General features: G+C 32.9%; 1 protein-coding gene across 2 annotated transcripts in view; it reads right to left on the bottom strand.

Annotated features, from left to right (window-relative positions):
• Positions 1–15,786, bottom strand: part of LOC140443592 (RNA helicase aquarius) — a 202,574-nt gene that overhangs the window by 64,222 nt on the left and 122,566 nt on the right. For both annotated transcript variants that reach the window (XM_072534941.1, XM_072534942.1), the window contains 3 exons: positions 12,534–12,647; positions 7,544–7,647; positions 7,368–7,479 (listed from right to left, as the gene is read on the bottom strand). In XM_072534941.1, the coding sequence (XP_072391042.1) occupies positions 7,368–7,479; positions 7,544–7,647; positions 12,534–12,647 (330 nt within the window). The remainder of the gene's footprint in view (positions 1–7,367; positions 7,480–7,543; positions 7,648–12,533; positions 12,648–15,786) is intronic.

Below are 15,786 nucleotides of genomic sequence, written 5' to 3'. Positions count from 1 at the left end.
TCCAACACTGGAAAAGGTGTGGGAGCAGGAATATGCAAGACTTAGCGAAACCTGTGATTTGGGAAGGAATTGCATCGTTTTCCAAGCGGAGATTCACGCAATACTGCAATGTACAGGGAAAAATAATGAGAGAACTCTTGAAAAGAGCAGATCCATATATTGTCAGACAGTCAGGGGGCACTGAGGGGGCATGTTAGGAAGTGACGTCCAAACGGGTGTGGGACTGTTACGAAGAACTGAATAAACTGGGAGACTGGAACAAGGTTAAGCTTGTCTAGGTACCAGGACATCAGGACATCGAGGCAACGAAAAAGCAAATCAACTTAATAAAAGAAGATCTAACGAACCAAATGGACCAGCTGTGACCCTGGTAGCACCAAAGGTAATCTGAAGGCTGTAAAGGACTGGAACCGAGAAAGTCATAAGTGATATTGGAATATTATAAAAAAACATATGGGAAAATCTTCATTGGTGGATTATGTACATATACAAAAAGAACAGGTTCCATATGGGCAGAAATAAACTGAGTACAGCAACAGGAAATTTTGACCGGGACGCACCAGTAAGAAAATTCCTAAATACAATAAGTTTTTACATTGAGAACTTAACTGTAGACTCTGCCACAAGGAACTAGAAACTGTGAAACATGCATTATGCGATTGTGAGGCACTGCACCGCTAGACAAAGAAAAAACTATATGGGCAACCAATAGGAGACCCTGGTATATTTAGGATACACCAAGCAAAATACCTGTATAAACTTCTACAGGGTACAAAAATTCTATACTTGGTGTAGGAAACAACAATGGGCAGGAAATAGAATAATCTTCAGCTTCAGTGATAACATAGATCTTGGATCAAACAGACCCAGATAACACAAAGAACAAAAACGAACTTACTAATATTATCACCAAAGCAATATAAATTACTGTAAAATAGATCTCAGACATCAAAATAAATAGAAAGCTAAAGTTAACATAACAGGAATGTTTCAGTGAATAGGAAATCAAGATCAGACAAAATATCAACAAATTTTAAAGAATTAAATATACAGGAATAGCAAATATAAATATGACAAACGAATAGAATCCACTGGTGGTGAACAAGAACAAAATTATTAAGACCAATAAAAAATTGCGTGTACAACACTTTTCCTGTATTGCCCAACAGGGAAGAACCAAAAGAAAAATAATAAAGGTGGTTTCATAGTTATACCATAAAAATAGTGCACCTAGAATTATTCAGTGGCGGATCCAGAAATAGTTTTGGGGGGGGGGGGGTTATGGGTCTTGAGGGTGATTTTGATATAGGATTTAGATTTTTGCACCTTTACGATTGATATGATTTGTGCCTCATGTAAGGAAACTTTTTTCTCAATAATTATTTTAAGCGATATATTAAACTAATGAGAAATTATTAAAAGCCAAATACCCTACGGATGCAAAGACGGGTACAACATTAAGGGGTCTTAAACTTAAACAAAAAACAATAATTTATACCCACGTACTCTATGACAGTAAAATCAAGTGTGCAAGACTATTAAACCAAAGGAAAGTTATTAAAATATAAATACTGAAAAATCAAGGAGTGTCAATTTAAACTAGGTATTTTAAAGACAATTAATTTAAACCCACCTATCCTATGGCTACAAAATCAAGAATGCAATAACTCAATGTAAGTGTAAATAATAATAAATGTATTAAACATTCCTAATAAACTCTATCTTATCGTTGGATATCCGATATTAATTTATGAAAACATTGATTAATTCCTTATTGCTATAAAGAGTGGAAACATGAACTCTCGGAATTACAAGTATGAGGCATATAGAAGCCTTTGAAATGTGTGTTTTTCGAAGGATGCTGAAGATTTCGTCGACAGAGAACGTGATCAACAACGAGGTGATGAGAAGAAGGAGCACCGAGAGAGAACTCCTAAAGATTGTAAACAACAGAAAAACGAGTTCTCTAGGACATATTACAGAGGAGAAAAATATAACTTTCTACGACTCATAATGGAAGGGAAAGTAGAACGAAAAAGAGGTCCAGGAAGAAGAAAATGCTCCTGGCTGAAGAGTTTAAGAGACTGGACAGGCATGGACACACATTCGATACTAAGAACAGCTCAAGATAGAGAACAATTTGCTGTAGTTATAGCCACCCTTCCGTAATAAAGAAGGAACCTTAAGAAGAAGTTTAAACAGCATTTTATTTAAATTAATTTATTCAACAAAAAACATAATACAATTTAAGAATAGTTATTTCTATAATTAGGCATATTAGGCTACAAGTGAGTGAAATGTTTTTTTACTCGGTATTGAAATTTTTCTCACGAATTGTCAGCAACAGCCTGCCACGAGTGGTAAATAAACGTTCAATGATTAAAAATACTATAAGCATAAGATAAGTAAATATTATATAATTTTATAATATTCTTTTCGCCTATTCGATTTAGCAAATCGCTCTATGATTACATCAACATCTAGAGAAATTTCAGGATGCACATTGATGAGTACTAAACCAGTTAACCTTCCCTCCGAAGTTCTATTTCTAAGTCAAGTCTTTAGACGCTGCACTGACTGGCAGTGTAATTAATATTTGCAGAAATATTCTGATATTTGCATACATACATATGATATTTTGCACGACTGTTTTCCACTTTTGAATCCACAGTGAACACGCTTGTTCTACTGTGAAATATGCAGTAGATGGTCCATTAATATTCTAGAAGGTGTCAAAATTTTTTTAATGCAACTTTATCTTCTGGTGTGTCATCAGTTTTAGGTAAAACAACTCGAAGATTAAATCGATTCATAACTTTCGGTGAAAGTCGTTCTTCTAAATCAGTTAAGATATTGTCTAAAAGGGGTAAATAAATAGATCTTCGGAAATATTCTTCGCAAGAGTTAGCAGGTTGGTTTTGACGACAGAAACTATACGAGGCATCTTCAATTCAATGTTTAGTTGTTCAGCTATTTCCTTTACTTCATAGTAAAGTTTGCTAAAAACAGATTCAGTATTTGAACTTTTATTTTGAAGAATGCATTTAGTGTCCTCTATGGCCTCAGTAGCCTTCTTCAAATCTAATGTTGGTGACTGAAGTAGACGACTAAGTGATACAGTTGTACCTAAAACATCACTAAGGCAAACTACTGAAATGAGAAATTCTGGGCTCCTAATAGTTTGCATTAATGAAAATGCATCAGCTGACGTTTTACTGTCCTTCCACGTAGAAATGATTTCAAGAGCGTTGTATATTTTGATGATTGATTCGCCCTGGAACTGAAGATGACCTTCATGCCTTTCAACCCAACGAGCTTCACAATTCGCAGACAAAACTGAAGATAAGAAATACCTAATACAAAATAAAAACGTGCGAAAAGTCATGTCATGCACATTGAATGAGCAATAATGTGTGGGCGGTAATTCTATCTCATCGATAATCGAACGATTCTCTGGCACTCAGATGACGAATTGGCAAAATTTTAATTCGCGGAAGTCGGAGTAGCGTTAGTCGAGCGAGGTATTACTGTATTCAGAATTGTTGATTTTTTTAAAGAGCAATGTAAAAAGGCTTCCGCATAATTCTACACTTACCCCTAGAATAAATGAGTTTGAATAATTTCTTTACTTCCTGCTTATAGGGTTGATGGGTTTTAAATTATTTTTGTAGGATTATTTGATTGATATTTAATTTTGTTTGGGGGGGGGGGGGTCATGACCCCCTTGGATCCGCCACTGACTTTATTACAGGAAGGTATTTTTCAACCACCTTTTTAGAAGTAAACTAAACGTGATAAAATAAATTAAATAACCCTTTTAAAACACTCAAATAAAAAAGAAATTAATTTAACCCGCGGTTTATTCCCACTAATAACAAAAATTAAATAAACAGTGGTCGAAAGAAAACCTTTAGGACAATATTTACACACTTTAGCACAATAGGGAAGATTAAAGTTTAAATGAGGACTTAAAAACATATTTCAGGGCCTTTCTCATTTCAATTTTTTTAATTCAGACTTATGTTTATTTTAATGACCCTTCGATCAATTAATTTTTTGTTTCACTATTTGAAGATTTATCGGTAGTAAACACAATTAAATAACTATTTAGCTTTATTTATTAAACCTTGCTGAAATTTTCTGTGCTCATATGACTTATAAGAAAAATTTTAGTGCTTGACTATTTATGCCCATTAATGTAAATTGTTTGTATGCATAAATAGATAACATATATTTTTAACAATGATCAACTAATCCGAGCTAAATAACTAAAAAGCCAAATGAATGACGCTAGACAAAGGTGTGTAAAACAAATGACTACTCGTACATATGTTAAAGAATGCAGATTAATCCATATAACAAAAACACCGACATATACATCTATCGAATAAACAATACTATTCAATACTATTGAATAAATATGATCTCATTATATTCATAAAAAATATAATCGTTTTAAAATTCAGATTCGTGTAATGCCTATGCAATTGCTTTTTATAACTACGTGATGAAAATCAATGTCTAATTTTAACTATCTTAACCCTCCGTTCATCAGGTGTGGTCTGTGAGTCTACGACAAAATAAAAATTTTGGATAATTCTCTCATTTTATTTTTTTAAATTTCTACCTTTTCAGTACCTTCCTAGAAACTAAATACCATTCGTTTTTTTTTATACAAAACTGTTTTTGAAATTTCCAAATAGCTGCTGCATGGCCGTTTGTCCTGACAGACCCCACCCTATCAAATGTGTAACAATATTTGCACTGCTTCTTAGTTGTATTTTTCTTGTAATCTTGTTTCACTTGGCCAGAAATAACGCAAATTAAAAATAGACAGGTATATTCTTCAGTTTTTGCATTTAGCAACGATATGACTGCTATCGAAGATAGCATATCATATATACCGAAGAAAGGAAAAAATGTGATTGCTGTTTCCACTGTGCACAGAGATGATCGGATTGATGAAGATACTGGTGATCAGAAAAAACCAGAAATAATTACTGTTTATAATTCCACAAAGAGTGGAGTAGATGTTTCTAGAAATACGAAACGTTGGCCAATGGTAGTAGTTTATAATATCCTTAATCTCGCAGCAATTAATGCATTTGTAATTTACAAAGGCAACAACCCAGATGGAGAATTTTCCAAAACGCGAAGATTATTCCAAAAAAACCTAGGTTACATAATGGCATGCTGCAAAGATTGCATAGAAAATTTGATCACCAAAGTTTGACCAATGTAGTTTGTGTCCATAATTTAATTTTTTAGTTTATATATGTTTTTGTAGTACTTTGTTTCTAATAAAAGTTTCAAATGTTTTTTTTTGTTTTTTTCATTATTTAGTCGCTGTTCACAAATTTGAAAAAATATGCGTTGAAATTGTAAACATTTTTAAAAGTTACCTAATACAACTACAAAAAATTTTGGAATTGTTTCTGTAATAAACATTATATAGTAAATGATTTGTTTAAAACACGTTGATGCGAAATTAGCAATAAAATGTATGCTGTTGCTCGGAAGGCGGTATTTCATTTTGATCCTCACAGATCACACCCGACCGAAAGTGTTTCAGAATGGTCACCCGATGAACGGAGGGTTAAATTGCTAGCAAAGAAACAAACAGAAGTGTAAAGCAGTTTTAACTATTCATTTTTTTATTTTTGTTGATCAAGCTGTTATAGGTCTGGATTAGTTATCATAACTTTTTTGATAGCTGCAACTTTATGCTAATTATACAATAACCGAAGTCTCCAAAAGTTATATTTGCAGGAAATATTTTAAACCTTAATAGCTCCAGATTTAACTCATATTTCAGTTATACGCTTCCGAAGAAGCTGAAGCTGTTTTCACTTGAAGATCCTTTTTTTGTGGGGGATCATCCCATTCTGGATTTGGTTTTACAGTTTCTGGTATGACTTCGCTGTTTTCACTACTTTTCTCCATTCTTCTTTCTCTTTGATCGTCGTTTCAATATTTTTAATTTCCATACTTCTTAAGTCTTCTTCCACTTGTTGTCTCCAACCTGCCTCTTGTTCTTTTACCTGGTGGTATCCATTCCGTTATAACTCTTAGAGGACTGCTCTTCTCTCTTAACATTATGTGCTTTTATTGCTCTATGTTTTCTTGACCCATTCATTCTTGTATTTCGTGATTCATCCATTGTCTTGCACCCTCTTTGGTCCCAGTATTTTTCTGATAATCTTTTTCTCAAAAACTTTGGATTTCTCTTTTTCTCTTGCTGTTAATGTAAATGTTTCTGCAGCATATACTACTATTTGTGTTATGGTCGTTTTGTAGATTTTCATTTTTGTGTTTCGGCATATTCTTGACTTCTTTTTATATCTACACTTTCATTTCTTCTGTTGACTTGTACTCCCAAATATTTAAATGTTTCAACTTCTTCGAAACTGTGTGCATCTATTGTCAGTTCTGTCATTTGTATCTTCTTTTTCTTGCTTACGTTCATGCATAGTGTTTGATTTTCATTTATTTCCAGTCCTCTCAGTTTGGCTTCGTTTTCTATTTGTTGGAAGGTTTACTTTAATGCCTTTTTTTTCTGTTGCTACTATAGTTATATCGTCCGCATATCCTATTATTTGTACTGCATTCTTGTTTATAGTCCTTGCGTTTGACAGCTTTTTTATTATCATGTCTAGTGATAGAATAAATAGTACCGTTGAGAGCGCATCTCCTTGTCTTACTCCATTTTTTATTTTTATTATTTCTGTAATTTCTCTTCCGGTGGCTTATTATTACATGGAAGATGAAATGGGTACGACGAATTACGAAGAAGAGAATGAAGTAGAGAATGGAGTAGAAGCTCCAACCATAGAGGAAGTTCTCGAAGCTATTAAGGCCCAGAAAAACAATAAATCCCCGGGAGTTGACGAAATACCAGCAGAATTGTTTAAGGTAGGTGGCGACCACCTAGCAAGTCACATCCACTCGCTCATCAAAGACATATGACAAGAAGAGACAATACCCGACGTCAATACTTAAAGGTAGTTGACATTGAACATTTAAACTGAAAGAAAAATCAATCCGTCGCGTCCCAGGAATTTTTTTACAAAAAAAATGCTTGTCCGTTATTAAGAATAACCTAGACTTCTGCCGGTCTCCGCATAATGTAACAACAAATATTTCATCTCACAACTAACAGAAATAGACTAGATAAAGGAGAAAGTGTGTGGCACAGACATAAAGAAGTTGTCCTAGTTGGGTAACATTAGGAACCGGACAGAACTTAAAAATAATTAGCAAGAACAGCTAAGATGAGTTTGATGTAATCGCTAACCTCAGGTTAATAAACCTGTATTGTTTATAATCGTATAAAAATGTTTTATGGAAGACAAATGTCATATACTTACCAAAAGTTCCCTTAAAAATGTTTCATCTGTTCTACACCACTTATAATCTTCTTCTAATTCAGGAGAAGGTACAAGATTTAAATAGACAGCGATAGCCTCCAATTTTTCTCGTCTATAACATAATAAATAACAATAATCAGTATGCTTAATATGAGATATAAAAAAAAAATACTCACGTTAGCGGACCGAAATGCTTTACCAAACTTTTTCTTGTGTCAACACTCGCAACGTTGGCTAGTGAGAAATTTCGTAAATCTGGGAATTTAGCAAATGCTGCTTGCTGCAAGAATTAGTTTAATGTTAAAATGTATAAAAAATTATATATAATTGAATAATTTTTAATATCATAGTTACAGCAATTGTCAGCTAAGAAGAATGATACCGGTAATTCTTCAATGGGTAATATTCTTAACAAAATGTCGTGTCGAGGTTTGTAGCAAGATGCTTCCGGTTGAACTGGTACGAATATATATGAGAATCTGTGCCCGTTCTTCCTAGCTGACGCATACCGTACATTATACGAAAACATTTTACCAATACTTCAATTAACATTAACATTAGAGTGTATTTTTATGGTTCCAAACGGTTTCAAATAAGCTTAAGAGCTGTTAAGTACCTAATCTCTGCGTCAATCGTGGTAGGTTTAAAAATTACCTTTAAAAAGATAAACGACAAACAGTATCTAACAAGGAATCCATAAAAGTTGCAGAAATCTAGCATATAATACATAATGGAAATATTTAGATCATGAACTTTGAACAGGTCAAGATAACCAAACCTACGAAATAAAAGACGAATAAAATTAGCATGTCTGTCTTTAAAACCAATATAGATACCAATATATCTGAAAAGGAAGGTTTTGAACAAAATATGCCCTGAGTGTTTTATGATTCAGAAACTTTAAAGTTTACTAAAAAATATGTGAATTAAATCAGAGTGGCTGAGCGAGCCATGGAGCAGTCGATGTTGGATTAGCGCTAAGAGATAGAGTTCTAAATGTCATTATAAGAGCCAGAACAGGAATTACAGATGCTGTGGAAAAGATAGCACATATGAAGTGGAATATATATGACGAGAACCGATGACGTTGAGTGGACTCAACGCATGTTGAAGAGGTGTCTCAGATTCCAGATAGAGAGGTATGAGCAATCCTTGGATACGATGAGCGAATGGTGTAAAGCAATTTAAAACAAACTAGTTTTAAACTGCATCAGATCGGGAGCAGTGGAGACAACTGAGGGAGTTCTATGTTCAATATCGGATGCTACAGGCTGTCATTCTGATGATGATTCATTAATATAAAATACGAACTAATGATAAAAAAACATCCAAAGTTGTTTAATTTATACGTAGACTGAGCATTCATAAATCAGTTAGCAAAATATTTTAAGGATATTAAAATAAACGGCATATTTATGAACAACATGAGGTATGCTGACGACAGTGATACTGTAAGATAACACCGACTACCTTAAATATCTTCTAAATGACCTAACTCTTGCCAGTGAAGCGTTGAATTTGAAAATAAATACCAAGAAGATGAAAATCATGATTATACGTAGAAATACTCAACCCAATGCCAAGATATACGTAACGGGAGAAGAAATCGAGCAAGTCAAGCAGTTTAAATATTTGGATTGTCTCTTCGACAACCGAAATGATAGTTAGAACAACGAGATTGAAATAACGGGCACCGAACAACCATCCAGAAATGCGTTCTTGAAACTTCGTAAGTTTCTGTCTGATCGCAAATTGGATTTCATCTTGTGATACAAGATGCTTAATTGTTATGTTCGGCATATTATGTTCTATGAAATCCGGCTACATCAATCAAAAGCTGAATACGTCTCATGACGTAGAACTAGCCTCCAATATAATTTTGAACATAAAAAATAAAAATACTGCATATAAGAGCACATATTATAAAAAGAACGGGACGCTTTTCAGCAACTAACAGTAGAAGGAAAGATAGAGAGTAAGAAAAGATATGGCCGGGTAACATTCGGTAATAGATTGAAATGCTTAGTTATGAAATGTTTCGCAGTGCTACTTATGACTACCTAATACATGACAAGGCAATGGACAGTGGACGCCTATGCAGAAATGCACGAGGCGGAAATCACATATGAAGCATTTATAATCATGATATTATTGATAGCTATATATTTTTTATTTATCTACTTTATGAACCTTTAAGAGGTTCATAAAGTAGATAGGAAAGTGAGGTCCATATTATGAAATTACGAAATGTGATAAAAATGGTTTATTTTGAACACACAAAGATGATCAGGTATGTAAAAGAGAAATATGCGTTGATTTATTGATAATATGTATAAAATAGCGAAAGAAAGAAAACACCCCACTGGTTGAAAATGACACACTGGACATTGTATATGATATTGTTTTAAAATACTATGGAAATTTTCAACACTCTTAGAATATAAACCATATTTATAGATTTAAGGCGAAAAGCTCAGGTTGGTTCGAAAAATATTCCCATTATATATTTTTACATAATCACATTCGTGCAACGAAGATGCTCATACGAAAACTGGTCTCAATTTTTTTAACAAATTGTAAATATCAACAAATCTTGATCCTTTCGAAAAAATTGTCTTTTGCCATTTTTTTTCTTAAGTTGATCGTTTTCGGGTTATAAACAATATCTTATTCTTTCTTCTTTTTCCTTTTTAGGTAGACATAACTCTCTGTTTTTTAATGTTCCTCCAGTAAGTTGTCATTCCATCGTTTTCGGGTCTTTCTACCGATCGTCTTCCTATTGGGAACTGTCTCTTGCCGTCTTTACTACTCTATTTGTTGTCATTCGGCATATATGATTTTTCCATTCTACTCTTCTATTTCTTACCCAGTCTTTGATGTTCTCCACCTTGCAACTACGTCGTATATAAACAATTGAAAACTGAGAAAGGAATGAAAAATAACGATTTTCAAGACTAAAAAACACAAAGAAGGAATAATATTTTTGAAATAACCAAGTGCCTTAAGATGGAGGAGGGGAGGGGGTAGAGTATGGTATTCTTTTGCGTTTTTTTATTCGATAGTATAACTGTTCAAAAGTATCCAGTCAAAATTTCAGAGTGATCGGAGTAAAATTAATAGAGTGAGTGAGTGAGGTGAGTGAGTGAGGTGAGAGTGAGGTGAGTGAGTGAGGTGAGTGAGTAAGTGAGGTGAGTGAGTGAGGTGAGTGAGTGAGGTGAGGTGAGTGAGTGAGTCAGCACTCACATAGAACTTGGAATAAGTACAGTGTCAAGTTCTCATAATTATGCACTCGCAGCAGATAACAATCGAATTACTAGAGAGGATAAAATGACTTCAGATGCAACAAAAAGAAAACAGAGTTTGTTGAAAGGAGGAGCAAAATAATGCTCTAGATATTTTAGCAGAAAGCAGGTCGCAATAGGGGCCTGGAATAGACGATACTGTGCGAGTATAAAAAATAAACTTTTTTAAACGCGTTTTTATAATTTTTTTCAAGACGGTGTTCACTATATTTCAAAAACTACTTGATTGATCCTTCTCAAATTTTGCACAATTATTTTATAGATAAATTACTAGGTCGCAACGTCGAGATATTGTCCATTTTGTTGTTATAATTAATTTTATAACATCAAATTAGTCAAATTTAAAAAAAAAAATTTATTTCGAAAATTCTAAAAATTCGTCTTTTTTTACTTCTAAACTTTGAAAAAACGATAAAATGGACAATATCTCGACATTTCAAACTAGTGCAACTCATAATCTAACTAAATCTTTTTGTTTTTTTTTGTCAACAGATGATCCAGTTATGTTACGATGAACACCACAAAATAACTTTTTTTTCATCTTGGAAAACTAGCTGTGATTTTCTTAATTTTTAATATTTTTATACCAAAATTTCAGATAATATTCTTGGACAGATTCGAATGTAGATATAAGGATCGAATCGTTTGTAATGCCCCTTTGTCCGCTTCTTCTCGATCGACGATGGTAAATACAATAAAACGTTGAAGTTGTGGAGTAAAAATTATGGTTTTATTGACAGCTACTAATAATTACACTAAAGATGAAGGTTAGGTAACTTTGTACAATAGACTGCGCTCGAATGAGCTCAAATCCCCAATTTATAATCTCACAAAAAATAGTGTATACCTCAGCACAGAGGTTATTGCTTCTATCATACTAACAAACTTTGAACCATGAGCTTGCAATACAATTTTATCTAGGCCGTAATTGAAACACTTAGAAAGTTCAATTGGAAAATATATTATTCGGCAATTTATTACGTTGTAGGTAAATGAACTAATTATTAAAATATTACACGATATGTTTTCACAATGTTTCAATTATACACGGTGAAACTATAAAATATTAAGAAGTAAAGAATAATGTGAGATTACAAATTAAGGGTTTAAGTGATTGAACAATTCTTGTATAAAAATAAAGATAAATGTTGTACTATAATGTACTAATGTTATAAACAAATTTATATTATAATATATAATTTATATATGTTTGAAATATTGAAAATAAACCGTACTGCCCCCCCTTTAATTCAAGTTCAAACTTTCTTCTATCATTTCCCTGTGAGCATTTAGAGCTTAAACATTGTTTTTTAATTGTTCATAAAATGCTTCTAACAGTATGTGCGCTCGGTAGTTGTAGGATTTATGAATATAAGACTGATATGCTTTTCAACTTATTTAATAAACGCTTTATTATTCACTAACAACTAAAAACAATGTTTTAAAATAAAATAAGCCCAAAATACACATATGGTGCTGATAGAATACACATAGGAAGGTTTGAATTTGAATTTAGACACTTGATTTCAAAAATACGAGTAATATTTTTACTTGTGTTTTTGAGACTTAAAAATCTTTATTTTTCATTTTTTTTTTAGATTTAAATTGTTTAGTTTTTGTTCAGAACGATCCAAAAAACAACAAAAAATTGCCAGAGCCGAAAACATTGATTTTTACAATTTGTTAAAAAAAATTGCTTGCATAAATTTGGAACCACTTTTCGTACGGGCGACTTTCTGAACCTTATTTTGGGGTATTTCACAAACGTGATTAAGTAAAAATATTCCATGGGAATATTTTTTCGAACGAACCCGAGCGTTTCGACTTATCTAGTAAGGAAATAAAGGATTTATACTAAATTTACCTGTAAACTAGTTATTTTCGAATAATGGATCTGGGTCATGTCTCGATCCGTAAGCGGGTCTCCTGATTCATCGCTTATTTCAAACCTTGAGTAAAATTTTAGCATATCCAAGAGCTGAAAAGAAAAAACATATTATTTTTGGTTATTTAACCTCTTTTTGTGTGGCATGTTTAGTCGAAAATCTCTATTTATAGCATGTATTTATAAACTAAATGAAAGTGTATTTTTTTGTTAATTTTTGAATAAAATAAGTAACAAAAGTAACGTGTTCCATAGTATGCAGCTTTTATTTATTTTTGCAACTGAATAGTCAGTCGTATTATATTTATTAAATGAAGACAATGAATACATAAAACATAAAATTTACTTTTAGTGTTTTGCTACCATACTACGACTTTGGAAGGAAAAATAGTTGAAGTGAGTATGTAATTGGCAAGAAGTTAAAGAAAGTATAGAATAGAAAAGAATAAAGAAAGAAGAATAGAAAAGAGCACCGACTAAGTAAAATCGAAAGACAAAAGACAAAAGAATGGTCAAAATGACAAAAAAATGAGAACTGGAAAAAAATAGAACGTTAAATAAAACCAGATTGAGATCCTGAATAAACCAAAATGACCGCCAGCTAATTTATTTTCAGCAAATTAACAAACCAGACTTCTTGGTATTTTTGAGAGAAAAATTCTTAGAAAGATTTTTGGGGCCGTAAATGAAAATGGGCTATGGCGTCGAAGATACAACTTTGAACTGGATCAGTTATACACCGATCCAGATATTGTGAAATTCGTTAAAGTGCAGAGACTTAGATGGGCTGGACACATTGCTAGGATGTCAGATCACGAATACACGAAGAGATTAACATTTTCAAAACCAGAGGGCACAAGAAGCAGAGGACGACCACGAATGAGATGGATTGATGATGTGGAAGAAGACCTACAGATTCTAGGGGTTAGAAGATGGAGGGAAGTTGCCAGGAATCGACAGGAGTGGCGACTTCTTTGTGAGCAGGCCAAGATCCACAACGGATTGTCGAGCCACTTATGATGATGAAATTAACAAACCTGTGGGTTAAATCAATTAAATTTCCTATTATTCAATTTATGTTTTTTTATCTTAACTATAATTACCCTGTGAAGTGAAACTGAAAAGAATAATGTAATGAGGCAAAACAAATCTTAATAAATGGTTTATTATAATTATTTACATACATGAGAATTTGCAAGGTTACAATGAGACACATAGGTTAAATGAAAAAATTCCTAGCTCATTTAATGCTTTAAACATAGAATAAAATAGCAATAGAATTTCCGATGACGGGGTATTAAATAACACAAAATTTTATGAAAAACTGAATTCTGGAACTCTGCAAATACATAAACCAGAAAAGTTACAAAACAGTGAACTGACTCTACCTTAAGTATTTGTCGGGGATGATGCTTTTTAGTTAGTGAAAAACTTACTAAAGCCATTTCCCCAGAAAAATTTAGGCAGAAAAAGAGCTATTTTCAACCTTCAGACTCGAATAATTGAAAACGTTTTTGGAATTCTGGCTGCTAGGTTTCGAATATTTCATACGGTAATCAATTTTAATTTAGGAGCAATTGAGATGATAGTGTCGTCTTGCGTCTTACACAATCTGTTGAGAATAAAATGTCCGCAAGTATATACTCCTATTGAGCATTTGGATCATGAACATCACGAATCTGGAACAGTTACAGTAGGTCTTCGAACTACCTCAAATGATATTATCAAGAAAAAATTTTATGGAGTATTTTAATAATGAAGGAGCTGTAATCTGGCAAAATAAAGCTATATGACAATATTTCTTTCAATTACTTATCTTCCTTCCTCATTCTTAATTTTAATTCCCTTTTGTAAGATGTTCGAAAATTCTTATGTTCTTTTTTACCAACACTTCATTATCATTCTCTTTCACTTCTTGAAATTTAGCAACCAAAAGATCCATAGCTTTTTCTCTAGCGGTTTTATCATGATATAAAACTTCTCGCTATAACGCATTTTCGAAACTACTAGCAAACGATTGTTTTTGCAGTAGTACGATTTTGTCGTTGTCACAATACATACGATCAAATTTACGACCGAATCAACTCGGTCGTACTGCTGCAGACTGACTTGTTTGCAAGCCCAAGCCGTCAAATCACGCCGATTTTGTCGAATGGTGCAAATACACGATCAAATTACGTTTAATTTTGTAGCACTCGACAAAATCGTACTGCGGCGTGGAAACATGAGTGGCGGGCTTTATTAGATACAACCAACAGACAGTTTAGGAATAACATGATCGAATAACATGCACTTTAGAAGGAAGATCTGATAAAATCCATGTAGCCATAAATACATGGCACAATAATAAGTACTATATCATTCATTGAAAGGTGTTTACATTTCAACAATTTCAACAGTGTTTACTAAAAGTTTAAATTGTGGTAGGAAACGCACCGTTTAACGATAAGGCTTGGTGGTTAATAGATAAGATGTTTCTTAAAAACACAAAAAATTCAATTTATGCATATGCTCCACTTAAAAAAAAAAACGAGAAGTAAAGAAATGTTCGCAGTCGAGTCTATTAAGTTCGAACTTTTTTAGCAACCAGGCTTTAACAGTATAGTTGAGACAATATACTCGAAATACCAATACTATACAATATAGTATTGGTATTTCGTATTCATATCGGTCCAAAACTGTTTAACCGAGCCCTAGTGTATGTGCTCAAGAAACTAAATTAGCAAGAGCAAGAAATAAGAATAAATGGAGAACCATCTACATACGATACGCCGATGATGTCTTACTGGTAGGAAATGATAAAAAGGAGTTAAAGACTATGCTTTTGGTACTACATAGAGAAGCACGAAAGATCGGTTTTAGAATGAACTACGAGAAAACAAAAACAATAAGTAATAAGAACTTAGAAAATATCACAATATAAATACAAAATAATAAGATAGCATGGGCCTCAAGTTACATATATTTGGGACAGATCATAAAATTTAACAAAGAAAATCAGACTGTGGAGATTAGATGTGGACCAGATTAGCATAAACAGCATTTAGAAAGATAGCTTTCACACTAAAGAATCGTAAATATCTACAATACCTTAAAACAAAACTCTTCGACCAATTCGTCCTACCATTGAAGATATGCGGATCTCAAACATGGACAATGATAAGGACAAACACGGATAAATTAGGCACCCAGAATACAGAGACAAACATACATAAAGTGAAAATTTACAGGC

Source organism: Diabrotica undecimpunctata, chromosome 6, assembly GCF_040954645.1.
Source record: "Diabrotica undecimpunctata isolate CICGRU chromosome 6, icDiaUnde3, whole genome shotgun sequence".
In the NCBI taxonomy this organism is placed as follows: domain Eukaryota; kingdom Metazoa; phylum Arthropoda; class Insecta; order Coleoptera; family Chrysomelidae; genus Diabrotica; species Diabrotica undecimpunctata.
Note: the sequence above shows the minus strand (reverse complement) of the source record. Positions and strands in the feature narration are given on the sequence as shown.